The sequence below is a fragment of the Vulpes lagopus genome, chromosome 2 (genome assembly GCF_018345385.1).
Source record: "Vulpes lagopus strain Blue_001 chromosome 2, ASM1834538v1, whole genome shotgun sequence".
NCBI lineage: Eukaryota > Metazoa > Chordata > Mammalia > Carnivora > Canidae > Vulpes > Vulpes lagopus.
The window spans coordinates 168,705,739-168,723,675 of NC_054825.1; the positions used below are offsets into that span (position 1 = coordinate 168,705,739).

Consider the following 17,937-nt stretch of genomic DNA (forward strand, 5'->3'; position numbering starts at 1 on the left):
CCTTTGCAGACTCCATTTCCCGGCGTGCCCCGCGGTTCTCTGTGCCGACCGAGGGCGGCGACGGCGGCGCGTAGGGCAGGCGGACTGCATCTCCCGGCGTGCCCCGCGGCGGGCGCTGGGCCGGAGCCGGAGCCCGAGCGGCGCGGCCTGGAAGAGGCCAGAGCCCGGGGGAGGCGGCGGCAGCGGCGGCGGCGGGGGCAGCCCGGGCAGCCCGAGCCCCGCGGCCTGGGCCTGCGCTCGGCGCCATGAGCGGCGGCGCGCCTTCCGGGGGCGGCCCTGGGGGCTCGGGCCGGGCGCGGACCAGCTCGTTCGCGGAGCCAGGCGGCGGAGGCGGCGGCGGCGGTGGCGGCCCCGGGGGCTCGGCCTCCGGCCCGGGCGGCAGCGGCGGTGGGAAGGCGTCAGTCGGAGCCATGGGTGGGGGCGTGGGGGCCTCGAGCTCCGGGGGCGGCCCCAGCGGCAGCGGCGGAGGAGGCAGCGGCGGCCCGGGTGCGGGCACTAGCTTCCCGCCGCCCGGAGTGAAGCTGGGCCGTGAGTATTAGCAGCGTCCGTGGGGGGTGGAGATCTGGGGTCCTGAAGCCCATCAGACGTCGATCAGGTTCTTCTGTATGCCCAGATAGGAGCTCCAGCTCAGTGTGCTTGCCAAAGATGGGATCTGAGCTCTCCCCCTCCCAGAGAAAGGGATTTGAGGGGTTACCATCAATTGGAGTTTAGGATTAGATTTAGTAATTCTCCATAAAACAGGGGTCACAGGTTCCTGTTCTTCCGATGCCTAGGGCTTGGATCCTTAAGCCTCAAAAACAGGAATCTGATGTTGCCATCCATTAGACAACAGGATCAGGAGTCATCGCTTGCAAATGGGGCTAGAGAGTTATTGTTCCCAAAAAGAATGAGATTACCATCACCTCAAAAGAGGGGGGTCTGAATTTGCTCCCCTCTAGAGGATGGGGATTTGGAGTGAATATCACGTGGAAATGGTTTAGAGGTTACTCTGGCCCGGAAGGATTGGGCCAGGGCTTCCCAAACCTGGTACCCAGGCAGTCTTTCCTTTTACAACGCAAGATCAGTTACCATCACCCCATCTGTAACAGGTAAAACTGTATCCCCGGTGGTAGAAATTAATGATTATTGCTTCTTAGAAATAAGGACAAACTAGGAATCATTGTATTCTGCAGACCAAGTCTATAGTCAGTGTTCTTTTGAAAGCTTGGCTTGGGGCGCCTGGCTGGTTCAGTCGGTAGAGCATGCAACTCTGGATCTCAGGGTTGTGAGTTCGAGCTCTACATTGAGGGTAGACTTTGCTAAAAAAATTAAAAAACAAAAACAAAAACAAAAAAACCCCAAAAAACCAAACCCAAAACACCAAGGAAAATGAAAAACTTGTAGTGGTGGGTCTTCTTCCACAAAAATGAAACCGGGTCAGGGAGGGTCACAGTTCTCCATAGGATACAGATCTGGGGTTAAACCCATGTTCTGAGGTGTGGTGTCACTGGCTGTGGAAGAACAGCTATGTAGGATCATCTCCTTCCAAAAGGTGTCACTGCCCCCTCAAAATGGATTTGATTCATCAGTGACTCCTTTTCTTTGGGGTCTGATGGTTCCTCAAAGTAAAGGGGCCACTTTTCTCTAAGAACGCCACAAAAGTTTGCTGCTGTTTAGAGAATGGAGCTAGGGATTACAGCTTTCCTTTGGAGGACTGAGACTTGGCTAGCCCCTGGTTAACGGAGGTCAGATTCGCCATTCTCACAACTTAGTACTTGCCCACTGGGGACCCCTCCAAATACATGAAAGGGTTTAGGGCTCTGGGCCACACAGATGAGGAGGTCATGTCAGCACTTTTTCTAACCCCAAAGTATTTGGGACGGGCTAGCTCTCCCCAAAAAGTGAGAGTCCTGGCACTGGCACTTAAGCCTGAAGGAGTCCTTTCTGCCACTGAAAACCAGTGGCAGTTACCAGCTTTACCAATGAGGACTTAGAGGTCACTGTTCCCCAAGCTGTGATAAAAACTAGTGCTTGCTGAAAGTCAAAGTACCTTAGGGTTGCTGCTGTATTAAATGGAAGAGATTGGGTCAGGCGTTACCCAGGCAGGAGGGGGCCCCAGCAGGCAGTAAGCTCTGAGTGGATGGAGTCAACCTCTGCGAGTGTGAGGCTGCCCTCGAACCAAGAGGGACCAGTGATTTGCTGCTTATCAGGCATAGAAATTACAACTTATCAACGCTTGAACAGCAAGAGGTTTAGATGTCAGTGTCCTCCCACAGAAGAAGAGGCAGGATTTAGCATTCCCTGGAGGGAAAAGGAGAAAGTACACCTGGAGGCATCTGACACCCATCTTTGCTCCAAGATGAGGGGATGAGGAGGCCCCTAGTGAGCACCTTGTAGTGATTCCCCTCCTTCCCACAGCCCTATGATTGGGTGGTGGCAAGGGGGATGGTCAGTGGATTGTGTGTCCCCTTTGTTCCCCAGGTGACAGCGGGAAGGTGACCACAGTGGTAGCCACTCTAGGCCAAGGCCCGGAGCGCTCCCAGGAGGTGGCTTACACAGACATCAAAGTGATTGGCAATGGCTCATTTGGGGTCGTGTACCAGGCACGGCTGGCTGAGACCAGGGAACTGGTGGCCATCAAGAAGGTTCTCCAGGACAAAAGGTTCAAGGTAGCAAGTGGGGACAAGGAGGTGTGACCAGGTGTGATAGGCGAGAGGGCTGGAATTGGCTTTCCACAGGGGACCTGAACATGGGCCAGCGTAGGGAAAGAGAAGGGAGTGAATTGTGTGGAAGATAGGCCTGCGGGTTCCCAGAGAGCCCAGGATGGTGTTTACTGGCTTTTGGATTGGCGTGAAGTGCTTTGTAACAAGGGCAAGTTCTTATCTAACTCACGTAAAGATCGTTTGAGGGTAGGTATCGGTGTCTAAGACTGAGACTCGTAGAAGAGAGTTGACTTGAGGGCAAGACTAGACTTTGGCTTGCCTGATTCCGAAGCCTTCCACTTCACGCACAAAGCTACCCTTCTGCACAGAGCGGGCAGGAAGCTGGTAGAGGTGATGAGCGTGTTTGTGAAGGTCATGCCCTGACCCAGGTGCTTGGCCAAGTGCAGGGTGAAATGCAGCCTGCCCCACACTCCCCAAACCACATGCCGTGGTGGGGAGATCTGTCCCCCATTTCTCCTTCACACAGCTGTGCCCTGTAACCTAGTGGAGGCCCAGGGAACAAGGAGGACATGGGGGAGGTGGAAGTTGCTGGCTGATCGGCGTTGCAAGGACTTGCATTTTAGAGCTTAGGCTAGTCTGGATATGAATGAACTGACCCTAGGCTGGGAGGGAACCAGGTCTCGGCCTGGACCTTGGCAGGGAGAACCCCTCCTTGCCCCCGCAGGAGGAGCTCCAGGGTGTGGGTCAGAATTTGATTAGTGTTGAGTACCAGAGGTGAGAGGGATCTGAGGGCAGGAGTTCTCAGGGGGACAGAGAATAGGGAAGAGATTAAGACTGTGTCTTGGAGGAGAGGCTGAGGCTGGATCCCCTTTGGGAAGGTGGAAGTCTGGAGCCTGGGCCTTAGGATCCAGGCCCAGGGTTCCAGGGTCCAGATGCCTCTAGCGGAAGCAGTAGAGAGGAGTGGGGACCAGGGTAAGTTTGGTGGCCAGTACTTGTCTTTTGTCACTTGGGCCTTGTGCGATTTTTTTTAAGACAGCTGGAAAACTGAATTTGTACGTGAAGATGTTTGGTTTTCAAAGGTCAGCAACAAATTGGACATTTTTGAGCAGCGGGCTGAAGAAAGCTCATTTGTAGGTTGGGTTTAGCTCCTAGGGTGAGGAATTAGGGACTGCCCCAGAGAGGCCATGCAGCTGGGATGTAAGGACTGGTTGCCTGGCTCTACTTGCAGGGGTGGGGGAGCGAGGCTGTGGGGTGGGTGCCGGGGAGGTGAGGGGAGTCAGGCTGTCATCTGAGGCACTTTCCCTTTGCTCCCAAGAACCGAGAGCTGCAGATTATGCGTAAGCTGGACCACTGCAATATTGTAAGGCTGAGATACTTCTTCTACTCCAGCGGGGAGAAGGTGAGACCTTGGGTGTGCGGGGGAGTCCTCCAGCTTGACTCCCCGCCATGTTCCTTCTTGTCTTTCTCGTGATTGCCAGTCCTTCCCCCGTTACCCCCTCTATGAGCCTTCCCTCCCCCGCCCCCCTTCCCCGCCTGTTCCTCACAGCAGCGCCTCACACCTCTCCTTTGCTCTCTGCAGAAAGATGAGCTTTATCTAAATCTGGTGCTGGAATACGTGCCCGAGACAGTGTACCGGGTGGCCCGCCATTTCACCAAGGCCAAGTTGACCATCCCTATCATCTATGTCAAGGTGGGCAGTCTGGCAGGCTGTTGGGGCCCAGGCCTACAAAGCCAGGGTCCCTGGATCCTCCTGCCTTCTGTGGTATCCCTTATCCTCCAAAAAAATTTTTTTTTTAAGATTTTATTTATTTATTCACAAGAAACACAGAGAGGCAGAGACACAGGCAGGGGGAGGAGGAGGCTTCCTGCGGAGAGCCTGATGCGGGACTCAATCCCAGGACCCCGGAATAACACCAAAGGCAGATGCTCAACCACTGAGTCACCCAGGTGTCCCTCATTCTTCAGATTTATTTTGCTCCCCAGAGGCCTTATATTCCCTGCTCTTGTCTCCATATCCGCCACAGATGGAACTTGCTCAGTGGAGGGCAGGCCACCCTGAGGCCTGACCAAATCAGGGAGGCAGGCTGAGTGGGGCCTGGGGAGACTGCAGGGTACCTGCTCGGGTCCACACTGGGAGCTCAGGGCCCTAGTAGCAGTGGAGTTGGCCCAGAATTGGGGTGGGGCCTGAGAATACTAAGGGGGGAAACACTGAGGTCAGAGTCCTGGCCTTCGGAGCCTTGGCAGAGGCAAGTGGGAAGGAGGCAGGGTTGGAGGAATGTTGGTGTCCACAGAACCCAGAAAGGACGCATCTTTGGCCATCTGTGCAAGCTCATTCCCCATGGCTTGGTGCTGTGCCCCGGCTATTACTGTCCCTCAGGAGACGTTCGAATGAATGGATGAAAGAATCAAGGAGTAGAGGGCTGATACAGAGAGCAGAGGCTGCAGCACCCTTGTGCATCGGGAGGGGTGGGTGGCTTCAGGTCGGCTGAAGGTTGAGCAGCTTCCTCCTGCCAGCTGTAAGAACCCTGGGCCCAGGGCAGCATCAGAGCTCTACCAATGGTTGGTGTTGAGGGATCCTGCCTCCCGGGAGGGGAGTCCTCTGGTTTGATGAATCTCTGCTGTGGCTGCTGTGTGCTGAACCCAGCATCGAGTGATTCCAGAGGCCCAGCTGACTGAGACCCAGGCTTTGCTGTGGAAGAGCTCTCAGTTTAGCCGAGCAGACAGCTGTTGTCACAAAGAACTATAAAACGACTAGCAACTGCCGTACTAGAAGGAGCATAGGGAATTCTGGAAACAGGCTCCCAGGCTTGCCTGCTTTGGGGGTAAGAAGGATCAAGGAAGGCTTCTGAAAGATCATCAGGTGCAGGGTGAGGAAGCGGCATCTCTAGCCAAGGGCAGTGGAAACAGGAGGACGAGGGCCCAGGAAACTGGCCTGAGCGGTTACTGCACACTGGGCACTGGGCTAGGCCCTAGGGGATGCAGCGGTGATAAACACATCGAGATCCCTGCTCTCCTGGCTCTTATGTTCTAATCGGTGGGAGGGAGAGTGGCAGGAAAATCCAGCTGGAGAGAGGCTAGTCCGTGGGTGGTTTTGACTGGCAGACGAAGGAAGCAGAGCCCTTCCTATAGCCAGCGGTTTCAGAGCTGAGCGACTGGCTCCCACAAGGCCTTCCTGATGTCTGCGTGTTTCTCTCAGGCTCCTGCTGAGGTGTGTGACTGGAGCAGTAGTCTCAAAGTAGGGGGCGGCACCAGCCCTGAAGGGCCCGTTGCAGATGCCACATCCTGAGCTTACTGAGTCAGAAACTCTGGGATGGGGCCCCGGGGTCCCTGTTGGAACAAGCCCTCCAGGTGATCCCGGTGCATCCCAAACTTGGAGGACCTAGGGGCAGCAGAAGGGTTTTTGAGCTGGAGCAAGGAGCTTGGAAGGGCTCTTCAGCCATGAGTGGGGATCTCTGGCAAGTTCTGTGGGCAGAACCTGCAGTCGTGCTGTCCCCTGCCCATCCCAGGTGTACATGTACCAGCTCTTCCGGAGCTTGGCCTACATCCACTCCCAGGGGGTGTGTCACCGTGACATCAAGCCCCAGAACCTGCTGGTGGACCCTGACACAGCTGTCCTCAAGCTCTGCGATTTTGGCAGGTGGGCCTGGCTTGGGCTGTGCTGGGTGGCTGAAGGGGTGAGGAGTGTGGGGGGCCCCATCCCTCGCCTTCTGTTGACCCCTGCCCACCTTTTCCCACAGTGCAAAGCAGTTGGTCCGGGGGGAGCCCAACGTCTCCTACATCTGTTCTCGCTACTACAGGGCCCCGGAGCTGATCTTCGGAGCCACTGATTACACCTCGTCCATTGGTCAGACTTGCGGGAGGGCGGTGGGTGGGGAGCGGCAGGCATGGCAGTTTTTGCGTTAAGGGTGCTGTCTGCCACGCTCGGTGATACAAGCTTAACCTGTGTTCTTTTATCCAGTCCTCACAAACTTTGGAGGGCGATGCTGGCGCCTGCTCGTTTCACAGATGAGCAGTCTGAGGCTGAGAGCCGAGAGGCCGCCTGCCTGCATTCGCACCGCTGGGGCTGGGCAGGACTGGGCTTTCAAAGCTGACCTGACTCCAGAGTCCACGTGGGCTCTGGAAACTCCCAGTCAGCCTTCTCTTCCGGGGCCCGGGGGGAGGGGGTAAATCGGGGTGGAGGTGGGGGTCGGGGCGATGGTGGTGGTGGTGAGAAGCTGCCAGCGACCTTGGAGGCAAGGCTGACCAGCAAGAGGGTGTGACTTTTTCCCTGGGTCTCTGGGGCCTGTCCCATTGGTGGGGATGACAGTGCAACCTCCAGGCGGGAGGAGAGGCCGTGAAAGGGTTGGGAGAGCATTCCCAGGCAGCGTGAAGAAACTGCGTGGTCCTTAGGTGTGAATGTGTGCTTGGGGGGGTGGGGGTCAAGGTACAGACCGGGGAGGGGGCAAGACTACCGGCCTGTAGCTGTTCCTGCGGGCAGGATAGAGGCTAGGCCTAGGACTTAAGGCTTGACCTTCTCGGGGCCCAGAGAACACAGAAGCCTGTCCTAGGTATGTTGGGCTGTCCTGAGTCTAGAGGCAGAGCAGGGGCTTCCTGGGGTCGCTGAGGGGGGAGAGGCAATGATGGTGGCAAACGCTTGGATGGCGGAGCGCAGTGTGGTCAGGCTGACCTGGAGGTTTAACAGCAGGCTCCCGTGTTCCTAAACCGTGTAGGACTTTGAGCTGGGGCTGAGAAAATGGGGCTCTCTCCTGGCACCCTCAGGATGACTGTGGGGAAGAGAAGTGTTTGTGAGGGGATGGATGGGGCAGCCCTGACCCTCCCCCACCCCCTTCAGATGTGTGGTCAGCTGGCTGCGTCCTGGCCGAGCTCCTCCTGGGCCAGCCCATCTTCCCTGGGGACAGCGGGGTAGATCAGCTGGTGGAGATCATCAAGGTGAGGGCGCTATGGCCGGGTGGGTGGGAACAGGGCCGAGGGCTAGGAGCTGTGGCTCAGACCCCTCCCTTTCTCTCCAGGTGCTGGGTACACCAACCCGGGAACAGATCCGAGAGATGAACCCTAACTACACGGAGTTCAAGTTTCCCCAGATTAAAGCTCACCCTTGGACAAAGGTGGGGCAGGGCTGGGGGCTCAGGCAGCAAGGTCGACGTCCCCTCTGGAGGCCAGCTGGTCTGGGGACCTGGCTATAGAGTCAGGGTTTGGGAGTGGGTCTGTTCAGATTTCAAAGTTTATGGCATCTTCCATTCTCTAGAAGTTGAGGGTCCATGGTAAGTTCGAGAGTGCCATTGTTCTGCTGGGGAAACAGGCTCACTGCAGAACCTATCCAGTGATGGGACCTGGGTGAGCTGTTCACCGCCAAAAAAGTGACTTCTCCTTAGTGGTTATACCTCATTTGGAAAGTGGGTGTGCAGGAGTCAGGCCCTGGAGCAGCGCGGTGCAGTACCCGGTGCCTGGGCCGCTCGCCCTCCTGACTTGTCCCCCTCCCCTCAAGGTGTTCAAATCTCGAACGCCGCCGGAGGCCATTGCACTCTGCTCTAGCCTGCTGGAGTACACACCGTCCTCGAGGCTCTCCCCTCTGGAAGCCTGCGCCCACAGCTTCTTTGATGAACTGCGATGTCACGGAACCCAGCTCCCCAACAACCGCCCGCTTCCCCCCCTCTTCAACTTCAGTCCTGGAGGTAAGGGCACAGCGTGGGGTAAGGGAGCCAACAGCGATGTGGAGGAGCACTTGGTGCTAGGGCTAGGAGTGGGGTGCTCGGGAGATGGCCCCTGATACAGGAGACACGGAACTGATTCACCCGTGCCCTGCAATCACCTGTGCTAGGCCCTTTCTGGTTTGTCATTTAAAGTGTTCAGTGATTACAAGAGTCTGCTGGCCTTACCTGGTGCCCCCTCCTAAGCCCAACCCCAGCTCCCAGCACCCGCCTCCTGACTGGGCCTGTCCATTCCTGTCTCTAGAACTCTCCATCCAGCCATCTCTCAACGCCATTCTCATCCCTCCTCACTTGAGGTCCCCAGCGGGCACTGCCTCCCTCACTCCATCCTCACAAGGTAAGTCGGGGGCCATCACATCATCGCCAGGTGATGTGATGTGGATGAAAGCCTTTCTTGGCCTGGGAGGCAGGCCTATCCCCACAGCCCCTGGGATCCCTGCATGTGCGTGGAACTCGTTGAGGATTGACAGTATACGACACACGAACGGCCAGCTTTATAGAGTCTGATTGCCTATATTTGTGTTTAAGTGCTAACTGGAAAACCAAAGAGATAGGTTTGGCTTACACAAATAAACAGTTAAATTTGTTGCCCACGTTTAAAAACAGGCCATTGCCTGTACAGATCCCGATTTCCTGTGTCTCCTGGGGAAGAAAATCTGGGCAGCAGTGGGCCTGCCTTTCCTCAGGGCAGTGCTGTGGGTGGGGGCTGAGTTCTAGCTGCCCGCTTTTATGTGGGGCCTGGCTCCCTGGTGAGTCACTCCATGACCAACCTGGCCCTTTGGCGTTGGCGGACGTAGCCTTGGACCTAAGAGTGGCAGCTGTCCGTGTCTACCAGTATCCGCCACCGAGGTCCTGCTCCTGGACTGGGGTCGGAGAGGCCCAGGGTAACTCTGCTTTTTCTCCCTCCTCAGCTTTAAGTGAGGCTCAGACCGGCCCAGACTGGCAGACGACCGATGCCACGGCTCCCCTCACTAACTCTTCCTGAGGGCCCCCCCCCCCATCACCCTTCCATCTGGGAGCCCCTGGTGGGGCTGGGAAGGGGGACCATAGCCCATCAAGTTCCTAACCTGGCTGGGCCCCTAGACTAGAGGGCAGAGGTAAATGAGTCCCTGTCCCTACCTCCAGTCCCTCCCTCACCAGCCTCACCCAGTGGTGGGCTTTTTAAGAGGATTTTAACTGGTTGTGGGGAGGGAAGAGTAGGAAGGACGGGGGGTTGGAGGCATGAGGACCTCCTACCCCCTTGGCCCCCTCCCTTCCTCCCAGGCCTACACTCCTCCAACCCCTCCTCCCCTCCTGTGTCCCTTGTAAATAGAACCAGACCGGCCCGTCTATTCCTCTTCCCTTCCCTGCCCCCCGCCCCCCCGGGTGTAAATAGATTGTTATAATTTTTTTCTTAAAGAAAACGTCGATTCACACCGTCCAACCTGGCCCATCCCCCTTCTACAGCTGTGTCCCCCCTCCTGTCCTCTGCCCCTGAGGTCTCCTCCCTCCTCTCCCCACCCTGGAGGGCTGAGGGCGTGGGGGTGGGGGAGCTCCTGATGTCTTGGTTTCCACAGTAAGGTTTGCCTGTGTACAGACCTCCGTTCAATAAATTATTGGCATGAAAACCTGCTTCCTGTCTGGCTGCCTTGTTCCCACAGAGGTGAGGGAGGTGCCTGAGGGGCCACACTGGGACAGGACATCTCAGCAATGGGGCAGGATGAACCCAGGCTGGACTGCCTGAGTCCTGGCCCTGACACGCGTGCCCAGCTTTCCCGGGCCTCAGCTCTGCACATGGGATGAACAGAGTCTGGCTCCTCCACAGCAGAGGCCTAGTGTGTGTTGGGGGGCTGCCTTCAGAGGGAGGTAGGCACTGTTGTCCCCAGGTGACAGTTAAGAGAACGGGATCAGGGGTCAAAGCCACTGAGGGGAAGTGGCAGAGTCAAGACTTGAACATGAGGGCTGTGTCCCACGGCCCGAGCTACCTGGGGCTTCACAAGGACGCCAGGTGACAAGCGGTCACTGAGGCCACATCAGCCTGGATGTGGACTCTTAGTGGGCAGGGGAGCTGTTCTTAAACCGTAACACATCTCCAAGCTCTCATTTCTGTTTTAAATGGCACATACCTGGCCCACATCTAGGGATACTGGGAAGATGGGTGCAGAGAACTTGGCTTTTTCCTTTGCTTTGAGAACATGCTGGGGGACCAGATGGGGGGGCCGTGGGCACAGGAATAGGGCATCTCCTCCATGCAGGGCCGATGCTATGTGAGAGGGGAGGCCCCAGAAATGGAAGGCCTGAGGAGCAACTGATACATCCTCCACCGGACTTCAATTGTGAAGAAAAAGGGAAGGAGTTTGTTAAGTAAGCTCTATATCCAGAGAGTGTGTGTGTGTGTGTGTGTGTGCGTGCGTGCGCGCGCACGGGGGAGCTTGAACTCAACCTGGAAATCAAACGTTACATGCTCTACCTGAGTGAGCCAGGTGCCCCCAAAAGGGGAATTTTGAACGTGTCCTGAGAGTTCAGGGACTGTTCCTATGGCATCTGAACTCTCCAGTCTGCTCAGGCCAGCTCCAGGGGGCATCTGTATACTGCCCAGAATAATCCCTGGCCTTCCCTGCTCAATGCTCTCTGGATAGCACCTTGTTTGTAAGATGAATACTTAAAGCAAGGAGACCAGAGAGGAGAGAAAGGCTGGTCCGGGCAAGGGGCACCCCAGGCACGCCTACCTTCCTGTGGCTCACATCCGTTCAGCCAGTGAGGTCACGGAGGTTGTCCCTCCCTTTCTTCCCACTCCTGTGGCCTCTACCCTGGCCCAGTCCCATTCTTTCCCTCCTAGACCATCTTCAGCCTCCCCCCTTGCCCCACCCTGATGCCAGGGAGCCCTAAGCCCCACTTCTGACCCTCCTTGCCCCCCTACTACCCCAACCCTGCCCCCACTTCTCAGTCTGGCCTTCCCAGGTCCGGACCTGCCTCCCTCACAGATGCCTTTCAGCCATGGCCTCCCCTGCTTGAACAGCTCGGTCTGCAGAGGCCTGGCGGGAACTTGTTCCAGGGACCTGCCATAAACCCTCTACTTCTGTTTACAGAGGAAGGACTGCCAACCCAGGTAACCTTTGAAAAAGTTGGGAAGTCCTTCCTGTTCCTCAGACCTTTGATCTTTCGAGGTACGATCAAACCTCAGCTGCTGTGTGACACCAGCTCACTTTTTCACTTTCCCTCCAGTTGGAACAGAGCCTCCTCTGAGTGCTGCCGTGCCCGTCTCAGTCTCCAGTCACTCACTCGGCAGTACTGGTGGCAGACATGGACTGAAGGCACCCACCTCACCCCCGCCCTGGATTCAAATCTCAGCGACACTGCTGCCTAATGTGAGACCTTGGGCGAGTCTCTGTCCCTGTCTTCTCATCCACACAATGGGGCTAATACTGAGATCACCTCGCAGGCCTGCTGCGTGCACGGTACTAGCCACGGTGCCTGCCACGGCTAGGCAGTCGCGTTTGCTGTTATTGTAGCTGTGAATAGCTGGACCCTTTCCAAGTATACCAAGAACTCACCCTCTTTGCAGTGCTGTCTGCCTGCTATGTTCTCTTCCTGTTAGCAGATTCCTAATTGTTCCTCAAGGACTACCCCTCCTAGAGTGGTACTGATGGTGGGGGTTTGCTCCCTGCTCTGGGATCCCACTGTCCCCGTACATCCCCATCGCAGCCCTGAGGATCCTGGGGCTGGTATCTGCCTGCTGCCCAGGGGCAGGGCAGAGCTGCCTCCTTCCTGGCCCCCAGCGTCACCCAGCACGTGCGAGGGAAAGAGGCCGCAGGACTCCCAGGCTGAACAAATCAATGAGACGCACTCAGAGAGCAAGGCGATCTGTACTTGTGTGTTCCTCCTACCCCACTGTGCACCTCCTGGGGTACAGCCTGGCTCTGAGTCATTCCTGGGGCTCCGGCACCACCTGGCCTGCCGCAGAGTCCCTAGGTACCTACAGATTTCCCTCCACATTGTCAAAAGTGAACTTAGGGAAGTCCACAGAGATCAAGGCAGAGCCAAGTCCTGGGTGCCCAGAGTCCGGGGAAGGTGAGGGCTTAAGGGACAAGCGAGAACCTGAGGAGGTATGAGACAGCGCCCCGCACAGACCTGGCACATGGTCAGGGCTCAGGAAAGGTCACCTGACATTGCTGGCACCAGGGTGATGGATACAGAACAAAGAACCTTGGCAGACCCTCTTTTATAACGCAGTGGGGATGACCTGGAACAGATCGCATCAGACCTCAGAGCTTCGGTATCCCGTCAGGCAGAGAAAAGTGGCGAGGGAGACCTGGGGAGGACTGCTGTGAGGAGTCAGTGGGTAAGAGGCCAGGGTGGATGCTGGCACCCGGGGGGTGGTCCCCTTTCTCCCCAGAGGGGCCCACAATTGCTGCTGCAACCAAACTCTCTTATTGCCGCTCTTTGGCCATGTCACACGAAGGCCGTGTCCAACTGCAACAGCCCGCTCGCCTCACTGGCCCCCAGCGCGGCCTGGCACAGCTGCAGCGTGTCCTCAAGTGCCAGTGGCTGGGACGTCTCGATGATGGCGATGGTCTCCCCAAGCTCGGTGCACATGATGGTCTGCTGAGGCTCGGGGGGCGGGGGCGGGGCTGGAGGTGGCGATCGGGGCGGCGGCAGGGTCACAGCCCTGGCTCGGGCATGGACCCGCTGGTGCAGTCGCAGGCCGGCCAGGGCGTGGAACCAGCGGCCGCATGTCCCGCAGTAGTAGGGGCTCTTGTTGTACAGGCCAGTGATGGGAAGGCGGGGGGCGCGTGCAAAGGCCACGGGCCGCAGGTGCAGCCTCCGATGCTGCTGCAGGTTGGAGCTCTGTGTGAAGCGCTTGCCGCAGTCCAAGCACTGGTAAGGCCGTACGCCCGTATGTGTCAGCTGGTGGCGGCTGAGGTTGGCCAGGGAAGCAAAGGTCTTGCCACACGAGTGGCACTGGAAGGGCCTCTCGCCTGTGTGCGTCCGCAGGTGGTTGCGCACATGGACCAGCTTCTTGAAGCCCTTGCCGCAGACGCCGCAGCGGTGCCGCCGCTCGGGGGGTCCGTGGACGGCGCGCCGGTGTCGGGAGAGCCGGGAAGCCGAGGCAAATGACTTGGGGCACTGTGGGCAGGGCAGCTGGGCGGGGGGTGCAGGGGGCGGCGGGGGAGGAGCAGGCATGGTGGGTGCCGGGGAAGCTGAGGAGGAGGAAGAGGAGGCCGCCACAGGGGGCGCCCCGCTCTTGCCTGCATGTGTGCGTCGGTGGTAGAGAAACTTGGTCATGTTGCTGAATGTCTTGCCACAACGGCAGCGGTGCAAGGGGTTGGCAGTGTGTGCCCGCCGGTGAGCCACCAATGTGAGCTCCGTGCCGAAGCCGCGGCCACAGTCCACGCACAGGTAGCGGGCTTCCCCGCGGTGTAGCCGCAGGTGCTGCTCCAGGGAGGCCGCCTTCTTGAACACCTTGGAGCACGTGGTACACTCATGTGTGCCGCCAACATGGGCCCGCCCGTGTGCCAGCAGCCGGTTTGCCGAGCTAAAGCTGCGCTGGCACTGGTTGCAGTGGAAGGGGTGGGCTGTCGATGTGGGGCCCCGGGATGCCCGTCGGTGCCGCCGGCGGGCCTCTGCTGAAGTCCGGTGCTGGGGACAATCCCCACAGCCCTGGGCCGGACCAGCTGTGGCCCTGTCGCCTCCTGTGGCATCATCGCCAACCTCCGCCACCGCCTCCTCTTCCTCCTCTGTCTCTTCCTCATCGTCTTCCTCCTCTTCCTCTTCCTCCTCCTCCTCCAGACCATTCTGCTCCTCTTTCTCTAGGGAGTCAAAGTGGGTGCCTTGATGCTCCAAGAACTCCTCAGGAGTGGCACAGAGGGTCGAGCACTCAGGACACTCATAGGGCTCCATCTTCACTTCAGGGGGAGCAGGAGGTGGAGGTGGTGGCGTCGGTGGGGGCAGCGGGGGTGGCCCGGGTGGCTCAGCTGCTACAGCAGAAAGGTGCTGGGCCTTGCGATGAGCCACCCATAGCTCAGGCGAGGGGAAGAGCTCCTGGCAGTCCCCACACTGGTACTGGATCTGGCTTGCAGACTCCCGGAGGTGGGCGTCCTGGTGGGCCAGGAGCTCACTGGGGGACAGGATGAGTTGGCTGCACTCCCCACACTGGAAAGGCCCATCATCAGACCCTGCCAGGAGTTCTGGCTCCAAGCCTGGATCCTGGGTGGCCAGAGCCTCGTCCTCGGTGACATTGGGCACATGCTGCTCCTGGTGTGACAGGACTTCCTCCAGTGTGTTGTAAAGGCTGCCACACTCAGAGCACATGAACTGGTGATGCTGAAAGAAAAGAGATGAGGCCAGGGCCTCCCCAGGGGTCATCTCCGTCACCTCTGTTGACATCTCTGTCATCTCCCCTAACATTGGTATTGCCATCTCTACTGCCCCTGGTGACATCTGTGTTGGAAGCTCAGCCACCTCAGCCGCTACCTCTGCCATGGTGGGGAAGGCAGTGCCTGGAAAAAGAAGGGGGAGCTAATGAAACGTCAGGGCCCCAGGAGGGCGAGGTGGCTTAGGAGCTTCTCTGCCCATCCCCTTACTCACCAGCCTCTACCAATCAGCAAGCCTGGATCCAGTGTTGGTGCCTCAGTCTTCAATGAAGGTGGGATTCTGAGGCTGACACGTGCCCCATGCTGCCGGGCATCTGTAAGACAGGGGCAGCCCCCTCTGATGCTACCCTCCCTCCTTATCCAGAGGGCCAGCTGCCCCTTTCTTTTTTAAGTTTTTTTTTTTTTTTTTAATTTTTATTTATGATAGTCACACACAGAGAGAGAGAGAGGCAGAGGGAGAAGCAGGCTCCATGCACCAGGAGCCCGACGTGGGATTTGATCCCGGGTCTCCAGGATCACGCCCTGGGCCAAAGGCAGGCGCCAAACCGCTGCGCCACCCAGGGATCCCTCAGCTGCCCCTTTCTAAGGACACATGTCTCGGGGTGCCTGGGTGCCTCAGTTGGTTAAGCATCTGCCTTTGCCTCCAGTCATGATCCTGGGATCCTGGGATAAAGCCCGACATCAGGCTCCCTGCTCAGCAGTGAGTCTGCTTCTCCCCCTCTCTGCCCTCCCCACTGCTTGTGCTCCCTTTTGCACTCTCACTCTCCAATAAACAAATAAAATCTTAAAAAAAATAAAAAAGAATACCTGTCTCTTTATGCCCCTCAACCTTTGCCTGTGCAGTTCCCTCACTGGGCACCACCTCTCCTCCTAGCGTATGTACACACAGAGATGCGGCCAAGCGCTCAAGAGCATAGGCTTTGGACCAGAATGCCCTTGGCTTGAATCTGAGCTCCACCACTTACTTCCTCTCTCTGACACCTGTGAAATGAGGTAAAAGTACTACTGACCATGAAGGCCCTGGTACCTGAGAAACGTCAAATACAACCATGACTTGTAGTTCACCAGAGTATTACTCCTGAACCCGAAATCTTTGCTGTGGCTATTCCCTCTGCCAAGAAGATTCTCTCCTTTCCTGGTCTAGCAAACCCCTACCTAGCACTTCCTTTGTGAGGCCTTTTTTGACAACATCTCTGCATCCTCAGGGTGATGTCCACTCCTTCCTTGGGGTTCCTATGGCAACCTGTGCCACCTCTATCGTAGCAGATATCACGAGCCCAGGATGCAAGTCTGTGCTCCTCTCCAGACTGACCATGCAGGCAGGGCAGGTCTAATTTATTGTAGGGGTTGATGTCACCAACAGAACCATGGACCTGGGAGAGGGATTTTTAACTTCCCTGTTCGTGCCCCCACCTCCCCTTCTTTATGTGTGGGCTCAACCGAACCAAGGCTTCTTCACACAGCAGGGGCTCAGAGACCCTTTAGCAAATGACTGACGCCTCACAGCTAATTTTCTGAATCCAACCTCCACTGTCTCTATCTCTTCTTTAACTCATCTGCTAGTTCCAAAGGGCAGGTGGAGCTCAGATTACAGCCAGGCAGGCAAAGTTGCTCATATTAAGCTACCAGAGAGCAGGAAAGTTGGGTCTCTTCCTCATTGATGTATTTCCAGCACCAAGAATAATGATTAGCCCGCAACAGGTACTCAGTAGATATTCTGTGAATGAATAATGCTCCCTCCAGGAAGTGAGGCCATGAGTGTTTAACTTTCCCTGTGCCCCTTCCACTTCTCACAACAGGCCAACTTTCCCATTGGACCGTGAATTCCCACAATAACACAGCCCAGCACGTGACCCTGTTTTCACTTGATGCCCAATAAATGGTCCCTGAATAAATGATTCACTAAAAGCCCAGGAGTTACTCTTTCTTAACTACTTATTCCAACTCCCTCACTAATACCTCAGTTACTACGGCCCTGCACACAACAGCCATTCGATAAAGGAATGAGTCGACCTGGAGCCCCAGAGTTCAGCTTTTTCCTTGTTTACAGCCACACTCCAAACAGAACTCCCATGGGGTAAGGCCCAAGGCCTGGTGGAAGGCTTACACAAAGTAGGCACCCTGTCAATGTCCCTTCAGAAGGTGGCCTGAGCAATCTAAAATTTGGGACTTTTTGCCTGCCTTCCTCCTTTCCCAATTTTGGGATTGTGTGCTACTGGTGAGGAGGGGAGGGGGCTTTTCAGACAGTGGGTCAGTAAGTCCTTCCGGGAAAGAACCCACCAGGGGCCTGGAAGTTCGAACTTTTCCGCTATACGTCCCCTTTCACCGATCCGACTCAATCAAGTCCGCGGCACGAGAGCGCCCTGCAAGGGGCAGGGGTGGGGGCGGCGGGCTCAAGGAAGGGTCCTGCACGCCGCACGAGCGGAATCAACGCTCTAGGGCACAGAGGAAGGAGCGCTCTCCTTCCACTCCGCGCCGCTCCCGCCCTAACGCAGGCCCCACGGCTCTCCGTCCCCCGGTGTCCCCTTCGTTCTCCCTCCGCCCTCTCCGTACGCCCAGCGCTCTCTTCCCCGCCCGCCCCGCGGCGCCCTCACCCGTCTCTCTCGCCTCCTGCAGCCCCCGCCGCTCTTGACACAGACCCTCTCTGCTCCAGGCGTGCGGGACCCCTCACTATCCACACCTCCCATTGGGCGGTGCCCTTACCCGCGGCAGCCAATCAGAGCCGGCAGCGGAGGGCACGCGCCCGTGCGCCTGCGTGTTGACGCTCAGGCGGGGCGCCGCGAGTTGCTCCACGCACACAACTGTGCCCCGTGGGCGGAGCTTGGGGGGGGGGGCAGGTGAGCGCCTGCGCAGTTCTCCTGGGTTGCTCTGCCAAAAATCAGAAAGTTAAGCGGTGAGAAGTGGGCATCGTTGGAGAGCCAGGGCCTCTGGAGTGAATCGGGTGGCGGGAGACCTGGACAGAAGTGTTATTTCATAGAGGAAGAGGCCGAGCATCTCTGAGAGCATAGCTTTGGAGCCAGACACACCTGGGGTACTTCTCTCAGGGCCTCACTTTTACATTTGCGTAAAACGGACCTGAATCACATCCACCTCAAAGGTTGTTGATTGAAATCAAACACGTAAAAGCGCTCAGCACAGGGCCTGATACACCGTAGGTGCTCATTAGAGCCCATCTAACACGGACATAGTCCTTACCAGTTTGCAAAATTGCTTTCCTTTCCCACCCCCTCTTCA

The 17,937-nt window shown here is 57.3% G+C and overlaps 2 protein-coding genes across 4 annotated transcripts; one reads left to right on the forward strand and one right to left on the reverse strand.

The window, feature by feature from the left end:
- The first annotated feature begins 111 nt into the window (after positions 1-111).
- Positions 112-9,957, forward strand: GSK3A (glycogen synthase kinase 3 alpha). Its single transcript, XM_041744197.1, has 11 exons — positions 112-528; positions 2,461-2,648; positions 3,958-4,041; positions 4,222-4,332; positions 6,149-6,279; positions 6,380-6,486; positions 7,474-7,571; positions 7,652-7,747; positions 8,128-8,314; positions 8,595-8,687; positions 9,262-9,957. The coding sequence occupies exons 1-11, from the start codon at positions 246-248 to the stop codon at positions 9,333-9,335; spliced, it is 1,452 nt and encodes a 483-aa protein (XP_041600131.1). The 5' UTR covers positions 112-245; the 3' UTR covers positions 9,336-9,957.
- Positions 9,958-12,176: 2,219 nt separating this feature from the next.
- On the reverse strand, positions 12,177-17,379 carry ZNF526 (zinc finger protein 526). Of its 3 annotated transcripts, none has more exons than XM_041744194.1 (3): positions 17,298-17,379; positions 14,918-15,017; positions 12,177-14,829 (listed from the first exon to the last, which is right to left on the reverse strand). In XM_041744194.1, exon 3 carries the CDS (start codon positions 14,810-14,812, stop codon positions 12,782-12,784), a length of 2,031 nt encoding a protein of 676 aa, XP_041600128.1. In that variant the 5' UTR covers positions 14,813-14,829; positions 14,918-15,017; positions 17,298-17,379; the 3' UTR covers positions 12,177-12,781. The 3 variants fall into 3 exon arrangements, with proteins under 3 accessions (XP_041600128.1, XP_041600130.1, XP_041600129.1); XM_041744196.1 differs by having other exon boundaries at positions 12,177-14,848; XM_041744195.1 differs by lacking the exon at positions 17,298-17,379 and having other exon boundaries at positions 12,177-14,848; positions 14,918-17,289.
- Positions 17,380-17,937: the final 558 nt, after the last annotated feature.